The sequence below is a fragment of the Bos mutus genome, chromosome 28, assembly GCF_027580195.1.
Source record: "Bos mutus isolate GX-2022 chromosome 28, NWIPB_WYAK_1.1, whole genome shotgun sequence".
Taxonomy (NCBI): domain Eukaryota; kingdom Metazoa; phylum Chordata; class Mammalia; order Artiodactyla; family Bovidae; genus Bos; species Bos mutus.
In genome coordinates this window covers 38,385,346-38,409,495 of record NC_091644.1, presented here as the reverse complement: position 1 = coordinate 38,409,495, position 24,150 = coordinate 38,385,346, and the positions used below count along the sequence as shown (strand labels likewise).

Genomic DNA, 24,150 nt, shown 5'->3' with positions numbered 1-24,150 from the left:
GCAGGAGGAGAAGGGGACGACAGAGGATGAGATGGTTGGATGGCATCACTGACTCGATGGACATGGGTTTGGGTGGACTCCAGAAGTTGGTGATGGACTGGGAGGCCTGGCATGCTGTGGTTCATGGGGTCGCAAAGAATCGGACACAACTGAGTGACTGAACTGAACTGAACTGAATAGAAATTGTATGACTCAAAAAACCTAAAATATATCAATCCAGCCCTTCACAAAAAAATCTGCTGACCCCTGTTCTCAATAATAGTGTGTTACTGGAGCTCTGTGAAAAAAAGAATAAGGATGTTCTTTGAATGTCAAGTTCCTGGAAGATGTGCAGAAAAAATACAGAGGAAACCAGGTGAAAGATTCCAAGAATAGTCTCCCAGTATGGTTGCAAGCTTCCCTACCAACAGGTAAAATGCCTACCAGAAGGGCTCCTTAGAGAACCAGTGCCCAGCATTTTCACTGGGGCGCTGGTCACACAGACGCCCTGCGCACGGCACCTACAACTTCAGAGCCCCAGAAGGAAAGCAGTTTTCAGTGAAGATCACACTGTTTTCATGAGCCCTGCAGGCATGGTACCGGGATGGTGGGAGCCCTCCTGAAATCCAGGTTCCAGATGCCAGCCAAGGACCAATCTTATGAACAGGGCTTTCTAATGACAGCATCACAGGCCTGCTGTGTAAACTCTTTAACGAACTCCCACTCACTGAGAAAGACTCTCAAACTGAAGTTAAGGTGAGCAAGAAAGATCAGCTTACCACGTCTACCAGATTCATGGCGGTCTGGAGGAGATAGCACTGTGCTGCCCCTCTCAGCAGGATCTGATGTGTGATCATGGTGCACTGCAGAACGTCCCTGATAGTGGAGAAAACACACGCACTCCCATGGGCTCAGAGAATACTGTGATCATCTGTAGCTACTGACAACTTGATTTATAATATCTACACTTTCTAACGCAGAAAGTCACTGTCAGGAGAGCTGCAAAGCTATTAAATAAGTAAGGCCTCTAGTAGAGTACAATTTTAATATGAAAAAGAATCTTTAAAAACTAACAAGACACTTTCAAAGCACATTTTGGAAATAATTGGTAATCAATACTGACATTTAATAAAAACACTGGCCTTATTTTTAAAGTGATCAAAATCCAACAGTATATATTATGGCATTTATTAACATTTAAATTAGTAATTCACAAAACAAAGTTAAGTTCAACAGCATGTGGGATCTTAGTTCTCCACCTAGGGACTGAACCTGTGCCCCCTTGCAGTGTAAGTGTGGAGTCTTAACCACTGGACCATCAGGGAAATCCTCATGAATAGATTTTTTAATTTGCTTTTTGCTTCTATAAAATTAAGAGTGAAAATCAGGATGCCAATATTAACTAAAACCACTCACCATGGATTAAAGCAGCAGAGAACACTTAATTTACTAAGGAAAGTTATGACAAATAACCACACATGAAGATACACAAGAGAAAATTACCTGAGGGCAAGAAGTCCTTCCATACCCAAGGCTTTACATCTTGGGATGTTTGCCAAAGCCTTGGATAGAAACAAAATGGGAACAGCACACCAATGTCTGCTCGTCATCTTCTGAATAAATTTTAACAGGAAACTACCTGAAAGAAAAAGTTTTAAGACATCATTGTTGCTAACAGGCACATGAGAAGATGCTCAAATCATCAGACACTACATAGGGAAATGCAAATAAAACCATAATGAGATGCAACGTCACACCCATTAGGATGGCTCTAATCCAAAGGACAGGTGATAACAAGTGTTAACAGGATGTGGAGGCACTGAAGTCTCAGACATTCCTGGTGAGAATGTAATAGTAGCTCCTCTAAAAATTAAAAACAGAGTTACCATATTACCCAATAATTCCACCCCTAGGTATATAATTAAGAGAAGTGACAGATTATATTCGTATAAAAACTTGTATATGAATAGTCACAGGAGTAATTCATATTAGTAGTTAAAAGTAGAAACAATCCAAATATCTACTGATGAATGGATAAACAGAATGTGAAGTATCTATAATATTATTATTGTATTATTATTCAGCTACAAAAAGGAATGATACATGTTATAAGAGGTTAAAGCGTCTGCCTGGAATGCGGGAGAGCCAGGTTTGATCCCTGGGTTGGGAAGATCCCCTGGAGAAGGAAATGGCAACCCACTCCAGTACTGTTGCCTGGAGAATCTCATGGAGGGAGGAGCCTAGTAGGCTACAGTCCATGGGGTCCCAAAGAGTCGGACACGACTGAGCGACTTCACTTTCACTTTCAAGCAAAAAGAAACCAGACAACCCACCTCCCAGAATATTGGAAATAAAAGCAAAAATAAACAAATGGCACCTAATTAAACTTAAAAGCTTCTGCACATCAAAGGAAACTATTAGCAAGGTGAAAAGACAGCCTTCAGAATGGGAGAAAATAATAGCAAATGAAGCAACCGACAAACAACTAATCTCAAAAATATACAAGCAACTCCTACAGCTCAACTCCAGAAAAATAAATGACCCAATCAAAAAATGGGCCAAAGATCTAAATAGACATTTCTCCAAAGAAGACATACAGATGGCTAACAAACACTTGAAAAGATGTTCAACATCACTCTTTATCAGAGAAATGCAAATCAAAACCACTATGAGGTACCATTTCACACCAGTCAGAATGGCTCCATCCAAAAGTCTACAAATAATAAATGCTGGAGAGGGTGTGGAGAAAAGGGAACCCTCTTACACTGTTGGTGGGAATGCAAACTAGTACAGCCACTATGGAGAACAGTGTGAGATTCCTTAAAAACTGGAAACAGAACTGCCTTATGATCCAGCAATCCCACTGCTGGGCATGAGGAAACCAGAAGGGAAAGAGACACGTGTACCCCAATGTTCATCGCAGCACTGTTTATAATAGCCAGGACATGGAAGCAACCTAGATGTCCATCAGCAGATGAATGGATAAATATACACAATGGAGTATTACTCAGCCATTAAAAAGAATATATTTGAATCAGTTCTAATGAGGTGGATGAAACTGGAGACTATTATACAGAGTGAAGTAAGCCAGAAGGAAAAACATAAATACAGTATACTAACGGTATATGGAATTTAGAAAGATGGTAACGATAACCCTGTATACGAGACAGCAAAAGAGACACTGATGTATAGAACAGTCTTATGGACTCTGTGGGAGAGGGTGGGAAGATTTGGGAGAATGTCATTGAAACATGTGAAATGTCATGTATGAAACGAGATGCCAGTCCAGGTTCAGTGCACGATGCTGGATGCTTGGGGCTGGTGCGCTGGGAAGGCCCAGGGGGATGGTATGGGGAGGTTGGGAGGGAGGAGAAAAAAAGTAAAAAAAAAGAAAAAAAAAAAAAAAGAAACCAGACATAAAATAAAAGACCATATATTATATGATTCTTTTTATATGAAATGTTTAGAATAAGCAAATCTATAGAGACAGAAAATAAACTCGTGTCTGACAGAAGCTGGGGGAGACGGAAAATGAGATGATTACTTATGGGCATGGAGTTTCTTTTGGGGATAATGAAAATATTCTGAAATTAGTGGTGATGGTTGTACAAATTTGTGAATATACTAAAAACCACTGAACAATTTAAAAGGGTAAATTTTATGGTGTGTGAATTATATCTCAATAAAGCTGATAAAAAAAAAATCAATGTTATTTCAAATTCATTCCCTTTTAGTAAGATGAGTATTCTAGTATATTGTACATACTCTGATAACAAGCAGTTTTATATATATATATGTGTGCGTGTGTGTGTGTGTATATTTTAAGTTAAGGTAAAAGATAAATTTTTTACTGTTGGAAACCATTCTTTTGTTGGAGATGTTAAAGAAAAATACCATTGGTATCTGGCCTCTGGAATCTGCAAACAGTAATATTAGCTCTTTCTCACAGGTTATTTCTTATCTATACTACAATTACTCTATTTTGAGATACACAAGGATGGTGCTCTATCCCACTTTCTCTGCTAATATGTGATGTCTTAAGGGTCTTTAAGTCACATAGTCAATGAAAATGCCTGTTTCTTCAGATCATCATTGTAGAAATCTTTTAAGAAATCACTTTTAAGAAATCCTTGGACAATCCCAAAAGGATATGACATGTATTTTGTATTTCCCAAAATGCCTAGCCCAAAACCAGATATGCTGAATATATTCACTGGAAATCACTGACATAAAAAAATTACAAAGTAAAACCTATAAGTAGACAGTTTACTTGCCCTCATTCTTGCTGGACTATTTAAGTTCCCATCTTTTGCCTAACGCCTCTCTCACGACACAAGGAAGATGGCAACTGTCAAGCTTCTATTTCTCACTCACTCACCACATAAACAAGGGTCTGTCATGCGTCTGGTACAACCACAAACACCAGGCTCTCAGACTCTGCGGGGTGCTGACCACCAACATCTCATTCACACTGTGATATACACACAGGACATGCCCATGTGGTCAGAAAATTAATCCCCAGGCTATAAACTTCCAAATGCTAGCAAACTAAACAATGGTTCTGGCAGTTACCTTCTCCACTCTAATTTTTTTAAAAGTAACCAAAACAATCAAATTTCTATAAATCTAAGGTTGCGATATACAAACGGCCATCTTTTCCCTTTCTTTCCTGACTTTTGAATACATATTACTATTGGTCACTGTTCATCCTATATGCAGATTAAATATTAATACAAAAGGAAAAAATATATATATTTCATAACCAGGGTCACTTTCTACATCACAAAGCCTAGAATGAAGAAAAGGCTTAGTAGGGGAAATCCTGCTACTCAGCAAACAAAGCAACATGGGTTCCATGCTTTGCTTACCAACGGAGCTCATCAGAAAGAAACACATCCTCAATCCGAAGAAGTGGGACATTTCTAAGATACAAGGTCTTATAAAAAGTTTTCTTCTTTTTAATCTTTCTAAGTCAGTATGTATAAAGCAACAATTTTGACACAATGGATATTCTGTTTATAACTTTTTCCTAAGCCCAGGTTCCTTTTTTCTTTGACTTATTTTGCTAATTTTTGAAATTGAATAGAGATACTTAGAAAGAATGGCAAACTGCAGTACATATTCCATAATCGCTTCCATGCCACAGATCCCAATACTGGTACCGTGCTATATACAAAGGTGAGAGTGTGTACTCAATTTCAAAGGACACTTGCATAATTCTGACAAAATTTGCATTGTCCTGAAAAAAAGGAACTAGTTTGACAATACTGATTATAATAATCCTAGGACTCTCCTCAGAGAAGGCAATGGCACCCCACTCCAGTACTCTTGCCTGGAAAATCCCATGGATGGAGGAGCCTGGTGGGCTGCAGTCCAAGGGGTCGCTAAGAGTCGGGCACAACTGAGCGACTTTACTTTCACTTTTCACTTTCATGCACTGCAGAAGGAAATGGCAACCCACTCCAGTGTTCTTGCCTGGAGAATCCCAGGGGCAGAGGAGCCTGGTGGGCTGCCGTCTGTGGGGTCGCACAGAGTCGGACACGACTGAAGCGACTTAACATCAGCCAACAGCAGGACTCTCCTAGAAGGATGGTGCTTATAATCAACATTCTAAAAAATTTTTTCAATTTAAGCTAATAAGTTAAAAAGAAATTCTTTACTGATACATACTCTTTATTTCTTCTGGAAGAAAAGAAATATAAGTGACTAAAAACTTCTGTAATTTCAGTCCCAATGGAGAAACACTTCCTATCAGCTGGCCTGGGGACCTATAGACAAAGGGGGTTAAAAAACAAATATATAAAATCTACTGACAGTTAAGCATACTGAAACTAAGTGCAATATGGCTCAAATGTCTTTCAACAATAAAACCATCTTCTTCTGAACCTGCATTTTATTTTTCAGTAAAATCTTAAGAATCCCTCCGATTACAAAAACATCAGGATATTACTGAAAAACTGATGTGAGTTAGTAATGGGTTATACTAAGCAGGCATAGATCTCCTTTTATGACACTTTATCTGACACATATGCATCAACCTTGCCAAACAGTATCATTTTAAGAAAAGTCTAGAAATGGTAGTTTAAAATTATATTTTATTATTTCTAACACATACTCCAATGATTTAATACCTTTAAGTATTAAGTAAAAGACATATGTTAGTAATAAACCACTTTTGCAGAAGCATTTGATTGCTAACATCTACTAAAGACACTTTTATTTTTGTTTCTTTTGCTTCTGCCAGGAACATTATCTGTTAACTGAACACACTAGTGTGGGAGCAAACTGAAGGCATTTCATAATAAATGTGTTTGTCAACTCTCAGAAACCACCAAGTTGGTTTTACTGCTCTCCAGCTGTCTGCTTCAGAAAGCTATTCAGTAGTAATGAGTTATTTGAAAAATAAAAATAATTGACAAATCAAGCATTGATATGCTTTTTTGATAGTAAATAGGACTGAATATTAATGTAACTTAGCACAGGTTGATTTAAAATCTTTAAAGAAGCTGACTGTCAGAGTACTTTCTATCAGAAGAGCAAAAGTGCAAGTGTTAGTTACTGAGTCGTGTCCAACTCTTTTGTGACCCCATGGACTGAAGCCCTCCAGGTGTCTCTGTCCATGGTTTTTCCCAGGCAAGAATACTGGAGTGGGTTGCCATTTCCTTCTCCAGGAGATCTTCCCGACCCAGGGATTGAACCTGGGTCTCCTGCACTGCAGGTGGATCCTTTACCACTGAGCCAGCCACCAGGGTGGCTTGCTCTATTAGAGATACATCAAACAAAAGACTAGCAAGTATAAACTTAGTTATCAGAATTAGAAATATTAATACAACATAATTTCAAAAGCAAGGGAAATTTCTGAAGATACAATTCAAGAGTACAGATAAAGCTCAAAAAATGAGGAAAGGCACAATGCTGACACTCTTCTCAGTATCAAGCTTGATGAAGCGTAAAGGTATTAAATGAGCAACATGTAGTAGAGAATGGCCTCCACCATCTGACATGGAAAGGGAAATGTTAGAACGAACCCTGTGGTAGTGGACTAGAAATGGGTATACTGGTGTGAACGGATGGTTTTTAATATGGATGGAAGGACAGATGCTGAAATATAGATGGGTGAGTCTGCTCAACAGACAGAGCTAAGAAACAGATAAACAGAGATGCAAAGACACATATACATACATAAAGATGCCCATTAAACAAATGTGGTAAAACACTATCATTTAGGGAATGTGGATAAAAGGTAAGTCAGAATTCTCCGTATTATTCTCACAACTTTTCTATAAGTCAAAACTGAAAGTTAAAGGAAAAAAAAGTGTCAAGTGTTGGTTAGCCAAAACCACCATAAATTCCAAGAGGGCAGAAGTCAGGAGTAAGGGAAAGAAAGTGCCTATGTGAAGTGTCCTTCCCCAAAACCCAAGAAAGGATGGGTTCAGAGTAGGAAAGAAAAGAAAAAGAGAAACCCCAGATACAACTACTAGAAGGACAAGAAGAATCACAAACCCAGAAGGGACAACATGGTAAGAAAAAGCTGAATGTCTACGAGGCAACATATATTTATCCACCAAATGCATTTTTAACAATCTGGTCATATTTCATAATCAAGTTAAATTTATAATCAAATACATATTACTGCATTGCTGCTAAATAAAATGCATGTTTACCTGCTGTATAGAGAGCTCTCTGAAAGTGCATCCATTAATGGTCCAATGATAAACTAAAAAAAAAAAAAAAAAAATCTGACGTTACGCTGTAACTGTAATTTTGAAAAGTCAACTTGCCCTAACTGTACATCCTACTCAGGGCTACTGAAGAGCTGTTATAAGCAATCTCTTATGCTGCAGGCTGATTTATGATAGCCTTGGAGGATACCTTAATCCCAGGTATCAAACCAAACTTTCCAACCTGATAAAAATGTATGGAATACTAAGAGAGCACATGCTGTGCTGAGAAAGAAGAAAGGAATCCAAAGAAGGGACACATGGTAGAAAATAAAGGTAGTGACTAGTGAAAAACAGAAAGATACCCAAGAGAAAACTTAAGCCCCTGTACCTGGATGATAAATGGGGAAAACCATATCTTCGAAAACATTAGAAGACAAAAGCATGCTTTCAGGAAGCGCAAGAAGGCTAGGAGAATGTAGAAAAAGGATGCATACTAAAACACCGTACATGTACGTGGATAATTAGGGACATTTAGGTTACCTCTAAATGACAGGTAAATTACTATTCCTAAGTCTATGATCATCCAACTCATGTCATCATAACAGGACTTAAAATCACAGCTGTAATTCCCACAGGGTCATCACTCTGTGTGATTTCTGACAAGAGGAAAAGTACACATTCTAATAACATAGCTCAAACAGCAACCCCTGCTCAGTACAGCAGACAGTAATTCACTGACTCAGAACCGGAGGAGTAGCACCACTAGACAAAGAGCAATAATTCAGTGCTTCAGAACCATGGAGAGAGTATCACTAACATACTTCTAGTCCAGGGTTCACACTGCTGACTTTTGTTCAGAATACAGATAACCAAGGACTACTTTTCATCACGGTAATGATGCAGCAGCCTGTCGACAAAGCCCAAGTATGAGAGCCTAGTTTAGAGATATAGGGTTTGTTTTCAGCAAATCTCTGAAGTGTTATTTGCGATTTTCAAGCCCCAGTATGTACTTTTGAAGATAACATAAGATACAACAAATGCCTTCTCCTCTTATCTTCTGACAGAGGGAACAAGGGAGGGAGAGGGTGCCATTACCTCAGAAATTTCTGGTGAAAATGGAAGAATCCTTGTTTCATACAGTTCCAAAAAATGGGTAACGCCTTCTTTAGTCAGGATTTTATTTTCACTTTCAAACATTCTTTTATAAATGCACAGATGCCAGGATGGGTGAAAGAGCCAGCATCCTGTGAAAATAAACACCCAAAGTTGACTTTGATTCTCACATTACATGGCTCCACATAGACTATATATTCATAAATAAACACACACACAAATACATTAACTTCATTACCACAATCACGTTCAAAGGTGTTTAACTACTGAATAACCAAAATCACTTCAGTATTCGATTTTCCATTTTCAGTTTCATTTAGAAAGACTGCAAGCAAATGTCAGGGTGACTACAGTGTACAAAATTAAATATGATTCCACACACACAGGTTGGAACTTTAGGTTTGGGGTGATTTCAACCAATTCTCTCACCTTACTTCAATCCATTTTTCATCTGAAACTGTCCCTCCTCTGTTTAAAACCCTTGAGTGGCTTCTCAAAACTCAGAATAAAATCCAAACCAGGCATGAAACTGCCCCTGACAACTACTCCAGCCTCAGGCCACCCCTCCAGCACCACTAAGCTGTGCCTCACTAGTCGGGTGCTCTACCCGCTGGAGCCACTCCCATCTCAGGGCTTCTGCACCCAGAGCTGTCTGCTCCACTCTGAGTCAGTCCTAAGGCAGGCCTTGGCTGGCTTGCCTCACCAAGGTATGGCCTTACTAGTATTTCATTGCTGTCATTTTTTTGTTGTCTCTCTAGAACTTTATAATCAAAACCATTTTTTCCTGGAAAACGGACCAAAAATCAAGTGAAAAATAGTTCTTCTGTCTCACCACTTCACCCCAGTGCTCAGTACGTACTGGACACTAAGTATGCATCTATTAAGTAAATACATGAATGAGTGATAAACAAAAAATGAAATAAGTATGTACCTTAGAGATACTCTAACTCTTTTCAAATATCCTTAATATTTTTAGGAAAAAAATTCAGCATTTTAAACTCATGGCATTCTATAAATACATCAGTCCCTTTGTGTGTGTTATTTACATCAAGATGCTTGTTCAATTCTTTGGCAGTGGTAATTTTTCAAAATCTGTCACTGCTATTTGATTTGTTTTGCCGAGAGCTGTGGGCAAAATGTGGTAATAAGAGAATCATTTTAACAGTAAATGCATAAGTGAAGTCACAACAGGATTTAATTAAATTCTAGCCCCAGGTGGGACTATAGATTCTTATGGTCTGTGAAAAATTCTAGTGTATCAGAAAACAACCATAGCAATCAGCTGAATAAAGCTCAATTCCTAAGGGGTCACACTATTAAAGTTGTAATTATCTAAAGCAGGCACTGAAACCCATTTACCTAGGTTAACTCTCATGTGTAAACACGATAATGCAGCATTTCATCATTCATATGAATACAAAACAGTTAGCCTGCATTTAGCTGTCTCATTTATCTAAACTTAATTTCGTAAGATAATTTTAGGAAGCTCCATCTTCATTTTATTTCTCCTAAAAAGCCCTCATAATATAGTACTGATTAAGGACTTAAAAACTATATTTAAAATAGTATCTTAGAATTTTCCCTTCCCCAGAAGTCTAACCTACAGAACAATGGCTGAAATACTAAGAAAGCAACTTTAACAATGAAACAGATATATTAAGAGAACAAAGCTGGAAAGCAGTTAGAATATATAATACCAAACAACGCTTATTAAAAAATGAATAATACACCATACATAAAACATTACCAAAGAGTCCTTATCTTTTAAGGATATATACTGAGATAATTACAGATGAAATGATATGCTGTCTAGGAATATGCTTCAAAATCATTTGATGAAGAGTGAGCAAGTGAGGCCACATGCAATGTAAGACAGGAACTGATCACTGCAGAAGCTAGGTGATAGGGTTCATCACACAAACTCTTCTCCTTCTGTAAATGTTTGAAATTTTCCATAATCATAAGTTTATAAAATTACCATGCCTCTAAATTATAGAAAACTCTGCAGCCATTTAAAATTAAATTCTCAAAGACTATTTAAAGACATAGGTAAGTGCACTTGGATATACTGCTGAGTCAGAAAAAAACATCCACAAGGTATGTATCTGGAATATTAGCAGCTGTCTCCCGGTAGCAGCGAATTTACATATTCATATAACATTCTCCACAAAGAACAATAATTAGTTATAAAATAAGGGGGTAAATGATGCATCATAAAAAATCAAAATAAAAGCAGCCATTACCATTTTCCTCTGACACTGCATATTCAAACAGACTGTTTAGCTTTGGTAAAACTGGCTTTATAACATGTATCTGAAAACAAAAGCAAAAAGCCATAGGAAATGAAAATTCACCTTTAAAAACCAAAGTATTATTATATATTTATGTAAGTCACTCTTCTGTTCCTCCCCCCACAACCTCCACCCTCCCTGACCCCACCACACCCATGTAAAAAAATGTGCAGAAGGTGCCTGATTTTTCCAGTTTTTAAATCATACAAATTCAAGACTGAGTATGGCAAAGCTAATAAATATAACCTAGAACATAATTACAGTAACATTACATTTATAGAGTATCATAAATTATGTCATGTAATCCTTAACTGTCCTGGGAAGCAGGCAGGGCTGATAATACCAGTATTACAAAGATGAAAAAATACTGAAATGCTTTCTCTAGTCACTCAAGTTGTTCAAGGCCACACATTTAGACGTAGAGCCAGCTCAGCGTTCAATGCTCTTTTTTCTTAGACTCTTGGATACCAGCGTCTAATGTACATATCCTAGAAACTAAAGGCAACTAACTTAGAGTTTCTAAACAGTGAGGGTGTTACGGATGCACTGATTAAGGAAAATCATAGTTTATATAAATTTGGAAATGTTTTTCGTTTAGTCCGCATCCCCACACCTACATACATTTAGCACATATGAGTACTTCTTTATTTTAGTCAACAGTCAGTGCATCTGGACTGACACCTTACAGTCACTCCATGATGGCTGGTCCCACAGCAATCTGCAGCTTACATACTGGGAACTCCTATAACAAACAGGTCTCCAAGTGTGGTCCCTAGAACAGCAGCATATGTGTCTCCTGGGAATATGTAAAATATTTCAATTCTCAGGCCACACCACAGACCTAATGAATCAGAAACTCTGCAGACCAGATCCAGCAACTGATACTTTAATAAGGCACCAGATGATTCTAATGAATGTAAATCGAAATGTTAATCTCTAAAGAGAGTCCTCCTAACTTAAAAATTCCATGTTCCTACTAAGATTAATTCAAAGTCAACTGAAAATGATTTTTCAGGTTTCTATTCTCAGAACCAAAGAATGCAAAGATGTAAGAACTGAAAGGAAGAAAAGAAAGCAAGCCTACAAAATCAAATGGTCACTATTACTTAATAACAACTGACCTCAGACTTTAAGTAACATTTTCCTCACTGTGTATTTCTTTGGAGATTATTTATAACATAGAGAAACTAAAACCTAACAAACACTTTAGAAGTAAATGTCAAGGGAAGATCAAATAAGACCAAATCTTTTGAATGATAAATTAAGTCAACCGAAGTATTCTTTAATTTCCTGAGTTTACATTGTGTTGTTGTTCAGTCCCCAGTTGTGTCCACTTCTTTGCGACCCCATGGACTGCAGCACGCCAGGCCTCCCTGTCCCTCCCCATCCTTCCAAGTTTGCCCAAGTTCATGTCCATTGCATCGGTGATGTCATCCAGCCATCTAACCCTCTTGACGCCTTTTTCTCCTGCCTTCAATCTTTCCAGGCATCAGGGACTTTACATGAGAGTCAGCTATTCACATCAGGTGAGCAAAAAGTTGGAGCTTCAGTTTCAGTGTCAGTCCTTTGAATGAGTATTCAGGGTTGATTTCCCTTTAGATTGACTGGTTTGATCTCCTTGCTGTCCAAGGGACTCAGGAGTCTTCTCCAACGCCACGGTTTGAAGGCATCAATTCTTTGACTCTCTGCCTTCTTTATGGTCCAGCTCTTACAACCGTACGTGATCACTGGGAAGACCATAGCCTTGCCGATAGAGACATTCATTGGCAGAGTGATCTCTCTGCCTTTCAACACACTGTCTAGGTTTGTCATAGTTTTCCCGCCGAGAAGCAACTATCTTCTGATTTCATGGCTGCAGTCACCATCCGTAGTGATTTTAGAGCATTTAGAAGAGGAAATCTGTCACTGCTTCCACCTTTTCCTTTCTATTTGCCATGAAGTAATGGGGCCAGATGCCATGATCTTAGTTTTTTCTTTTAAATATTTAGTTTTAACCCAGCTCTTTCACTCTCCTCCTTCCTGAGTTTACATTTAACCTTAATCTATGCTGGAAAAGAAAATAGGATTCCCTGGTAGCTCAGATGGTAAAGAGTCTGCCTGTAATATAGAAGATCTGAGTTCGACCCCTGGGTCTGGAAGATCCCCTGGAGAAGGAAATGGCAACGCACTCCAGTATTCTTGCCTAAAAAATCCCACGGACAGAGGAGCTTGGCAGGCTATAGCTCATAGGGTTGTAGAGAGTCAGACACAACTGAGCGACTTCACTCACTCATGCTGGAAAACAAGGTACACTTGCATTCCATTATGCTATATCCAAGCTGACCTTTCTGTATTGGTTCTACAGAATGTTTGGGGGGAAAAAAGAAACTGCACCTGTACATGATTTGATAAAATATGAAAACACTTACCTGATTTCCTTCAAGAGTTTCCATAATTAAAATATAGTTTTCCCAAAACTTTAGAAGCTCATCTTTTTTCTTCTCAGACCACCAAAACAGACTTGGGCCTGATATGGTTTAAAAAAGAAAATCAGTTTCTAGATTTAGTTCCTAAACAGAAAATTTTATGTTTCTAAACATAAGGAGACAACAATCCACCAACTACAGCAATAACAAAATCCAAAGCCAGCTCAGCCAGTGACTCAACCCCAACAATCTAACAGAGTACCTATCTCTAAGGCATAAATAATTCAGTTGCTACTGAAAAAAAGTAATCTCATTGCCAAGAGATAAAACAGAAAACAAAACCAGACTCAAAGATGGTCCAAAAATAGAACCTACATATACCTGTGATTAGTATGTTAAAGGATCTCATGGAAAAGGTGAACAGGCACAAACAGATGGGGATTTCCAGGAGACAGAAACTAAAAAAGTGTCAGGTGGAATTCACAGAAAAGACATAAAGGACCCTTTGATTAAATTATCAGATACTCAAGGTCTTGAAGGTAAGAACTCTAGGAAAAGAGCTTCAACACAGGATCAGGTGAAGGGAGTCCCCATGTAAAAGTGAAGGCAGATCTAAGAATGTCAGTGGTGTTCACAAGGCTGAGCTTGTAATGGGACTTTTCTAAAGTCTCTTCTAGAGTCTCTTTTCTAAAAGTCTCTTCTAGAGACTTCTTCAGGAAAATTTATAATGACTGATGATCTCACTAGTACAGGAAAGATTTAAACGACTAAGAATCTGGGGCTGAATTAGTGGTAAGTATGGAGGCAACCAAACATAAATGACAAATACAGGGAAAACTTGCAGGAAGGAAAAAATAAATCATAGATTACTACATAGATCACTGGTGAACAGTACTTGCATAGTCATAATTTTGTTGAACTCACATTTAATCAAAATTGCAAGTAAGATAATGGGTTTTATGATATTACTAGATTATGTCAAGATATAGGGATAGACACCAAAATAATCAGCTGAAAGAGGTAAAAGTGGCTGCTCTTTGAAATAAAGGAAATATAGATGGGAGGCAAACATAAGACTATTGCTTATCTTTAAAACTGCAGAATGATTGATGCTTTAAAATAAATTTTAAAATAAAATAAAAATGTTTTCCAGCGACAGCTCTCACTGGATGATCATCAACTTGCGGGCTATTAAAATATCTACTATCTGATGTTTTAAACGTGTATAAAAATATAATCTACTCACATCTTCAGCGGAACAAAACTCTTTTACTAGTATAAATAAATAAGTAGGCAGCCACAGTTGAAAGGATAGAAATTTTCCATCCATTGAGGCAGTTTTGACTCAATCAATTCATTTTGGACTTCGATAGATCAAAATAAATTTAAATGACTTAAGTGTATTTTCACACATTTCAGTGAACAAACTGATCAATAGTAACAAACCAAACTAAAGGGAGGCCTTGCTATTTTGTCCACTTTTATCCTGTAAAAAACTGGTAGGACGCACAGGCTCAAAATGTAAAATTAACTAACTAATACCTCATTCTATTAAATCAACTGCAAAAATACCTTCCGCCAAAGGTCGACTTAAGGCCCATATACTTAACTAATATTAATAAATCCTCCTAAGAGAACTACCGAAGGATTGTGATGGGTTTCCCATGACAAAATTCTAATACTCAAGGCTCAATTCGAAGGCCAGTACATGCAAATACTTTTCCTTTCAATTTGATGGGTGCTATCCCTTCTTTTCTATTTGAACGAGCCCACGATATAGTGCAATTTTGGTCTGTTAATATCCTGCTGGACTAGTTCCTAAATTATTCCACGAATGCAGTATTCCACCCGCTCTGGGTCAGAGAACTTATCCTAAATGGGGACTCTTCTAACAGTGCTGCAGTGATTTGCTACAGTTCAGAGAACACCCTGGAGATGAGGTTCCCAAGGTTTTTCAGGTTCTATGGGGACCACGAGAATAACCAAATTCTGTACGAATCGCGGAGACAGCACCGGAAACAGAAAGGCCGGCCTCGCAGAAAGTCAAGTAGGGATGGGCCAGGGAGCAGAGGCAAGTACCGGTTCCTTCGCCGGGGGCGCACGCGCAGTCGGTCCCCAGTTCCGCCGACACCTCCACAGCCCGCTGCAGCAGGTAGCGCGCCCGCTTGCGCGTCAGGGCGTCCTCAGACCAGGCCAGCCCGGCCTGCACCGTGCTCCAGAAGCGCCAGCAGCGCCGGGCGTCCAGGCCCGCCTCGCGCGAGGCAGGCACGCTGTCTGCGCCGGGCTCTGGCAGTAGCTTCTCGGCGAGGGCGCTCAGAATCAGCAGCTGCGACCCGACGCGGCCCGGCCCCTCAGACACCCCGGGCGCAACCAGCCCGCCCCACACAGCCCGCAGCGCCGCCCCGCCGCACCGGCCCAGAGCCGGCAGCAGCCGCCCGGCAACCAGCGCCGCAGCGTCCGGGGACGGCCCCGCCTTGTCCCCACCCAGCGCCAGCGCGAGAGCGGCCCGCGCCACTCGCTCCAGCAGGGGCGCGTCCTCGCGAGGCCGCAGGCAGGGCCCCACGGCCGCCAACACCTCCACGGCCGCCTCGGCGGCCCCTTCGAGGCCGGGCGCGGGCCCCGCGTTGAGCAGGTCACACAGCGCCTCCTCGGCCAGCGCGGCCGCCAGCTGCGGGCCCCCGGCCAGGCGGGCGCACGAGCGCAGGGCAGCGCCTGCCGCCCTCAGGACGCGCCGGCGCTGGCGGGCCGCGGGACCGGGGTCATCCGCGCCGCCCGCTGGGCACCCGCGCAGGCCCCGCAGCAGCGGCACCAGATACCCGGCGGCGACCTCGCGCGCCGCCTCCGGGAGCGCGCCCGCGCCGCCGCCGCCGCCGCGCGCTTCCTCATCCTCCAGTCGCTGCAGAAGAAAACACAGGGTCTCCACGCGCTCCGCAGATGCCTCCCCGCGGCACAGCGCCCCAAGCAGGACCCGGGGGTCCCGGCTCTGCGAGAGCAGCGCATCCGCCAGCACCCACTCCATTTGCCCCGCGCGCCGCGCCCGGGCGCCCAAAGGAAGGCGCCGGCGTGCGCGAGTGCGTGCGCGTGCGCGGCTGTCCCGAGCACCCGCCCGCAGGTAGGAGGCTTGCAGCCTCGCCTTGGTCCAAGTCGCGGCGCTTTGGGCGGGTCCTACCAGAATGGCCTGGGTAACTTTTTAAGGAAAAGAGGCTCTCTCGTGAAACGTTAATGTAGTATCTACACCAACTCCATCGATTCTTAATTGGAGATTGGCCTGTCCGGGGGCTCTAAATCATTTTAGAGTGCCATGAGAATGGGCCAGAGGAACATTTGGAAGGTGCGCTCACCATCACCTAGATTGTTTTTAAAAAGGAGCAGCCTGGCACCACCCACAAAGACATTGATACAGTGGGTCTGCAGTGGGCTCCCGACAGCTGCATAAAAAAATAAATACTGAAAACAAGAATAATTCAGGAGCCGTGCAAAGTACTGTAGGAATGAGCTCGGGATAGAGCTGAAAACGAGATGCCCACACCAGTACTGGCAGTCAAATGCCCAAGCTGACTCTAGCATGCAGTTCTTCCCACATAATGCTTGTGCTTCCACATGCAATCCCCAAATAGTTCTTTTGTCTGTTCTGTATTTCTGACAGCGTCTACTGCTAAATACAGAAACAGAAAAACCTCACCTAAGCATGCACCATACTGGTTTGGTTTATGGCTCAATCCTAGGCAAACTGAATCAGTGAGGTGAGTTTTCTTTGCCTTCCAACCACACCACAAAGATCTCTCCCTTAGTCCATGGAGAAGTCACAGTTGCCCCTTTAAAGAGCTTTATGTGTAATAAACATAATGGATAAAGTGTAATTTAAAGTTACTTAAGTTTAAGTGTATTTTATGCAATTTAAAGTTATTTGATTTTTATATTTTATGTTTTATATAATTTAAATATATAGTTATCCAACATCATATATGCAAGATTTTTTTCCATGTTTCAGAGTCATTCGATTTTCCATTGACCGCATGCATAAAGGTTTTTATTGTAAGGCTTCCCTGGTGTCTCAGGGGTAAAGAAAATGCCTGCCAGTGCAGGAGACAAGTTCGGGAAGATCCCCTGGAGAAGAAAATGGCAACCCACTCCAGTATTCTTGCCTGGGAAATCCCAGGGAGAGAGGAGCCTGGCAGGCTGTAGTCCACCGAGTCGCAAAAGAGTCGGACATGACTAAACAACAATGACAACAATTTAGATTGTGTCAGCAAATATCAGTTGCCTTCAGCATTTAAAAAACATCAGTTTGGGGACTTCCCTGGTGGTCCAGTGGTTAGAATTCTGTGCTTCCACTGCAGGGGGCACATGAGTTCCGTCCCTGGCTTGGCAACTAAGATCCTTCATGCCCTGCAGCAAGGCCGAATAAATAAACATCAGTTTCCTTCAACATATATTCTTTATATATCTATCAAAAATGGACAAAAGTCTTGAGCAGACTTTCAGCAAATAAAGATAGGCTAATGTAAGCATCTGGGAAGGTATGGAGAATCATTATTCCTCCCAGACATGCAAATTCAAGCCTCAAAGAGATAGTACTTCACACCCATCTGAATGGCTAAAATTTTAAAGACTGCAACTGCCAAAGGACTCAAGGGTTTCCTCTTGAAACCCTGTCTGTCTTCCTCTAGTTTTCACCATATACCTTTGTTCTGTTTTTTCTTTTTCTTATTTCCCCAGCTGTTTCTTCTCCATCCTTTTGGGAAGGACTCCTCTTTCTATTCCTAATCTGCTCATATGGATATTTCCAGACTTACATCTCTAGATTCCTGTTCTTCTCACTCTTTAAAATTTCCCTGAATAGCTTCATTAAAACTACAGATTCTACTACGATTTACATTGTTAATGATGAAAAAACTCTAGATGTCCAGCACCCAATCTCTCTCCCGAACTCCAAACCTATCTGCCTACTGCCTACGAAACTGAATGTCCCTCAAGACATCACTCTCAATCTCCACTTTTAAGAAGGTCACCTTATTATCTTAATTCTTTCATCCCTTCCCCCATTGTTACGATCCCCACCAATGTACTTCTTCCTGTACATTTCCTATTTAGGGGAGTGGCCATAACTCATTCAGTTGCCCCAGTCAAAAAACCTGGGAGCCAAAATGTTATCAAGCCAAATTTGGGTCCACTTGCCTGGATGTGCAGTTAAGCCAATCTACTGACACCAGGTGGCAGGGAAGTTTATTGCAGATGCCAAGCAAGGAGTCCAGGCAGCTAGTGCTCAAGAGGCCTGAACTCACTGAAGGCTTCCAGGAAAAGGTTTTTAAAGACATGTGGAACGATTTCTGCAGAGCACCTTCTGAGCGCTGACAGAAGAAGTTTTAGACTCCCCTCATTTCTTACTAAGATGACAACAATAACTTTCTGCCTGATTCACTCTCCACCCAAGGGCACATGCCACATTGCTACCAGGATGACCTTCCTAAAATTAAGCCACAGCTACCCATGACCCCCAGAATTATGGCTGAATTTCTTAGCATGTCATCTCAGATGCCTCTTGAGGTGGCCCTGCCTATTTCTCCAGCCTCCTGTCCTCATGCCCCATGTACACCTTGATTTTGAAGTCCCCAGAACATGCCATGTGCTCTCACTTTGTCTTTCAAAAGGCTTTCCCTCTTCTGGAAGACTCTTACTCCATTTGACTAAGACACAGTTCACACTGTCATTTCTCCAGAAAGTCATTTCTTTTTTTTTTTTTTTTTTTTATTTTGGGGTGTGTCATGTGACATACAGGACCTTAGTTCCCTGACCAGGGATCGAACCTGTGCCCCATGCATTTGGAACATGGAATCCCAACCACTGGACTGCCAGGGAAATCCCAGAAAGTCATTCCTTAAACCTCATTCCCACTCCAAACACCCATTCCACCGAGGTGGTGTCCCCCTCTTCCAAACTCCCCAAACATCCTAGCATATCTCTTATGCAGCATTTGTCACACTGTTGTAACCACAGGTTTACTTCTCTGTCTCCTCCCCCCGTGAGCAATTTGAGGGCTTATCAGGGGCTATGGGTGGCTATGAGGGGCTATGGGCTTCTCTGCTAGCTGAGCAGTAAAGAATCTGCCTGCAGTGCAGGAGACACACAGGAGACTCAGGTTTGATCTCTGGGTGGGGAAGATCCCCTGGAGGAGGAAATGGCAACCCACTGTAGTATTCTTGCCTGGGAAATCCCTGGTGGGCTACAGTCCATGGGGTCTCAAAGAGTCAGACATAACTGAGCACTCATTCATATCATGTCATATCATATCATGGGCTATATCTTTTATCACACTAGTCCCAGCATCTGCACCTCTGGTTGTATCATGCCAAGAAATGTTTATCCCCTACTCCTCAGGGAAGACCCAAACTATAGGGCATCTATAAGAAGCCCTTCACAATGCCTTAATGGTACTTCTATCTTCCCCAAGCTTTCAACTGTGGTAATAACAATAGCTAACAGTTACTTATCATACTTAAAAAGAATATATGGTAATATATTTACCTATAATACTGTATTGAATTCTCAAAACAACTCAGAAATGAAGTGCTATTATTTTTCTCATTTTACAGGTGAGGAAACCGAGCAGGGAAGAGAGTAAGTACCTTGACCCAGTGTCACACGATGAAAAAGCAGCAGAACTGACTCAAAGCTGTGCACTCTGCTACATTACCTCTAAAACACCAAGAATGCAAAATCCGCAGTTGCAATTAGATTCACTACCTACATAATCTGCACTCCCAAGGTCTAGGAATGTGGTAGGAATGAATGAATGAATTTGTGTGCTTCTGGCATAGCTCATGATCTCCTTTTCAAATGAGGATTTCAGTTTTAATTTATTGTGTAGCCTACACACCAAATGTAGTACCAGAAGCATGGTAGCCACTGAAAAAGCGTTTGGAACAGAGTGAATACAAATTCCGTATTTTACAGTGAGAGAGTTATAAATTGATCAGTCGGAAAATTTCCAGGGACACTAGTTTATAACTAGTTAGTTTCAGGTGTAGAGCATTTTGCCCTACCTCACTGTGAGACTGGCTTGCCTTTTTGGAAGTCTGAGGTCTTCTGTCAGTGCTCCGAAGGTGCTCTGTAGAAACCGTTCCACATGCTGATGAACCTCTGATGTATTTGTTGCAGGGAGTGGTGGGGGAGGGGGTCTCCCCATCTTACTCCTCCACCATCTTGAACGTCTTCTCTGGGACATAATGACTCAAACATGAGCATTTGAGAGCTGAAGTCCTTGTTGCCTTGTTCAACATGCAACAATATGCTGCTTTGATAGACAGAGGAGACCTGTGTGAGAAACAGCCAGTTACCCCTGTTCATTCCCATGAAGATGTGGGGTTGCATTGGAAGTCGTGTGTGAAAGGCATTTAGAAGAGTTTGCTTCCCCAACTCCTTTCGAGTTTTCTGTTTTCTTCATAAGTGAATTAGGGTTTATGACTAGTTTGTTTTTTTTTTTAACTGAAGTATACTTGACTTACAATGTTATGTTAATTTCAGGCGTACAGCAAAGTGATTCAGTGATACATACTTGTATGTGTCTTTGTTTTGTTTTTTTTTTTTCAGATTCTTTTACCTTTTAGGTTATTGTAAAGCATTGAGTAAAGTTCCCTGTGCTATACAGTAGGAGAGATGGCCGGTCAGCTGTGAGAGCCAGAGGTGGAGGATGGAGCACATCCCAGGAATTGGTCCTCAGAGACCACTGCCAGACACTCATGTCCACAAGGCAAAGCACAGGTGGAGTTTCTCCCTCAGAAGCACACACATGTATTGCCCGAGGAAAGAGCATGGGGCAGGCTTGGGGTCCACGGGGTGCTGGAGAGAGTGGTGCATGAATCCATGGCTATATGAGCGAGACCCAGCATCAGGGTCTTTTCCAGTGAGTCAGCTCTTTGCATCATGTGGCCAAAGTATTGGAGCTTCAGCTTCAGCATCAGTCCTTCCAATGAATATTCAGGGTTAGTTTCCTTTAGGATGGACTGGTTGGATCTCCTTGCAGTCCAAGGGATTCTCAAGAGCCTTCTCCAACACTGCAGTTCAAAAGCATCAGTTCTTCAGCGCTCAGCTTTCTTTATAGTCCAGCTCTCACATCCATACATGACTACTGGAAAAACCATAGCTTTGACTAGATGGATCTTTTTCAGCAAAGTGATGTCTCTGCTTTTTAATACACTGTCTAGGTTTGTCATAGCTATTTTTCCAAGGAGCAAGCATCTTTTAATTTCAGGGCTGCAGTCACCACCTACATTGATTTTGGAGCTCAAGAAAATGAAATGTGACACTGTTTCCACATTTTCCCCATCTATTTGCCATGAAGTGATAGGACTGGATGCCATGATCTACCATGATTCCATGTATGCAATGGAATACCACTCAACCATAAAAAGAATGAAATAATGCCATTTACAGCAACATGGATGGGACCCAGAGATTATTATACTAAGTGATTCAGAAATAGAAAGCCAAATAGCATATGATACCACTTATATGCTGAATCTAAAATAGAACGCAAATGGATGCATCTGTGATAGAGAAACAGACTCACAGACATCGAGAACAGACGTGTGGTGGCCAAGGCTGGAGGGGTAGCGGAGGGATGGCTTGAGAGTTTGAAGTTAGCAGATGCGAACTGTTATTACAGACAGGATAAACGACAAGGTCCTACTGTATAGCACAGGGAGCTATATTCAATATTCTGTGATAAATTATAATGGAGAAGAATATGAAAAAGAATGTACATGTGTATAGCTGAGTCACTTTGCTGTCCAGCAGAAATCAGTACAACATTGTAAATGAACTATACTTCAATAAAATAAATACCTTTAAAAAGATTGGTGCACAGGGCTCAAGACCCCACTCAAAAGACTTCTTCTTAAGTGCAGTGTCTTACATGCGTGTCTGCTCTGGAATGACGGGCACGACCCAAAACTCTGATCTGTCAAGAAGCTGACATTTCTCTGGACAGAAGATGGTGCTATTGTCAACGCAGTGTGCTTTTGCCATCTTTTCCATTTAGTGTCAGAGCTGCAAAGTGGAAGACGGCTACAGAAAGAAAGAAAATAGCAATCGCAGAGCGAGATTTCAGCTGGCGTCTTCAGTGAACCTCTGAGGATCAAAGAATGGGAGCAAGCTGCTTGATAGAGTCCTGATTCTTGCTTTGTGATGTCTCCCGTGAAAACCCTTCAGAGAATCTCCAAGGAGAAAATTGCCAACACAGTCTCGGTAATAGGTTTGTGTGAAGGGCAACATCTAGAAAACTCAAATTCCCCGTGGAGCTCAGTGTCAGACACCATCAGTTATTAACCCAATATTCATACTTTCTCCTCCCTTGCTCACAAAATTCCAGTTTCCTTTGAGATGACAATATGTTAACCCCTGGGGCAAGGTCTCATGCTCACAAGACCCAACCATCCTTACAGTTAGAGGCGAGGGCTAGCTCTGAGTCCCAGTCTTGGACAATGAGACTGAAGTGGAAGGTGGCTTGTGTAGTCTGGGAATGGTTTTTTTTTGTTTTTGTTTTTTAAGAGATGACACTTTTCTTCTTCTTTTTTTAATTTTTAAAAATATTTATTTATTTGGCTATGCCAGGTCAGGTGCTAGTGGTAAAGAGCCTACCTGCCAATGCAGGAGATGTAAGAGATGTGGGTTCAATCCCTGGATTGAGAAGATCCCCTGTAGGAGGGCATGGCAACCCACTCCAGTGTTCTTGGCTGGAGAATCTCATGGACAGAGGAGCCTGGCGGGCTACATTCATGGGTTGTAAAGAGTTGGATACCACTGAAGTGACTTAGCATGCATGCTCTCCAGATTTTAGCTGTGACACTTGGGACCTTTAGTTTCTACATGTGAACTCTTAGTTGCGGCATGTGGGATCTAGGTCCCTAACCAGGGGTTGAACCCCAGGCTCCCTGCATTGGGAGAGCAGAGTCTTAGCCACTGGACCGTCAGGAACATCCCCATCTGGGAAAGCTTTTGTTTTCTGATAAAAGAGACCATCGCTGCCTCATCCCTCCTCTACTCCTGTCTGCCTGAACGCAGTGTGTTCTCTGCATCTCCAGTTGTCATCTCCAAGCCACAAGAGAACAAGGAGCAAAGGGCAAACTCCGCATGAAAGGCGCAAGGAAGGAGACTGAGAAGGGGCCTGGGTTCCTCGGAGATGCTCAGCCCGCGCCAGCAAGTATCCATTTCTGGACTTACTCTTCTAGGAGAAAAATCGGCCCCTATTTGCTCAAGCTTCTTTTGTTGGTTTTTCTGTAAGTGCAGCCACACATTCCTCCCTGCTAAGAACTCCTACCCAGTTGTGTGTTATTTAGTAGTATAAGCTCAGTTCGTTTGAGCATCTTATTCTTTCCTCATAGACGAGCCTCTTTCTGACAAATAAGCACCAGCATTCCTGCCTTGAAACGCACACTGGCTGGACCAAGCCCTGCGGGTCCTTGTTGATCCAACAAAGAAGGAGGAGGCTACACAATTGGCTCTGGGCATCCACTGGCCTTTTTCCTTTTCCTCAACTCATACTCAAGGGGCTGGTCAAGCTAAAGTTTGTAAGGACTGTTACTAGCATCTGTTAAATATGTACATGTTAGCTCTGCCTTTCTAGGAAAAAAAAAAAAAGGATTGTTACTTGTGTTGGCCTAACTCAGAGATTCTCATCTCAGGACCCAGTAGAATCAT

At 41.5% G+C, this 24,150-nt stretch overlaps 1 protein-coding gene across 3 annotated transcripts in view; it reads right to left on the bottom strand.

The window, feature by feature from the left end:
• TARBP1 (TAR (HIV-1) RNA binding protein 1) overlaps positions 1-16,515 on the bottom strand; it is a 67,964-nt gene extending 51,449 nt beyond the window's left edge. For 2 of the 3 annotated variants that reach the window (XR_011463026.1, XM_070364904.1), the window contains exons 1-8: positions 15,532-16,515; positions 13,456-13,553; positions 11,000-11,069; positions 8,739-8,887; positions 7,644-7,696; positions 5,650-5,747; positions 1,483-1,618; positions 759-855 (exon numbers count right to left, since the gene is read on the bottom strand). Coding sequence is in view for 2 of the 3 variants with exons in the window: in XM_070364904.1 (XP_070221005.1) it covers positions 759-855; positions 1,483-1,618; positions 5,650-5,747; positions 7,644-7,696; positions 8,739-8,887; positions 11,000-11,069; positions 13,456-13,553; positions 15,532-16,471 (1,641 nt within the window). In the remaining variant the exon portion in view is untranslated. The remainder of the gene's footprint in view (positions 1-758; positions 856-1,482; positions 1,619-5,649; positions 5,748-7,643; positions 7,697-8,738; positions 8,888-10,999; positions 11,070-13,455; positions 13,554-15,531) is intronic. The other variant, XM_070364903.1, reaches the window with a different exon arrangement.
• Positions 16,516-24,150: the final 7,635 nt, after the last annotated feature.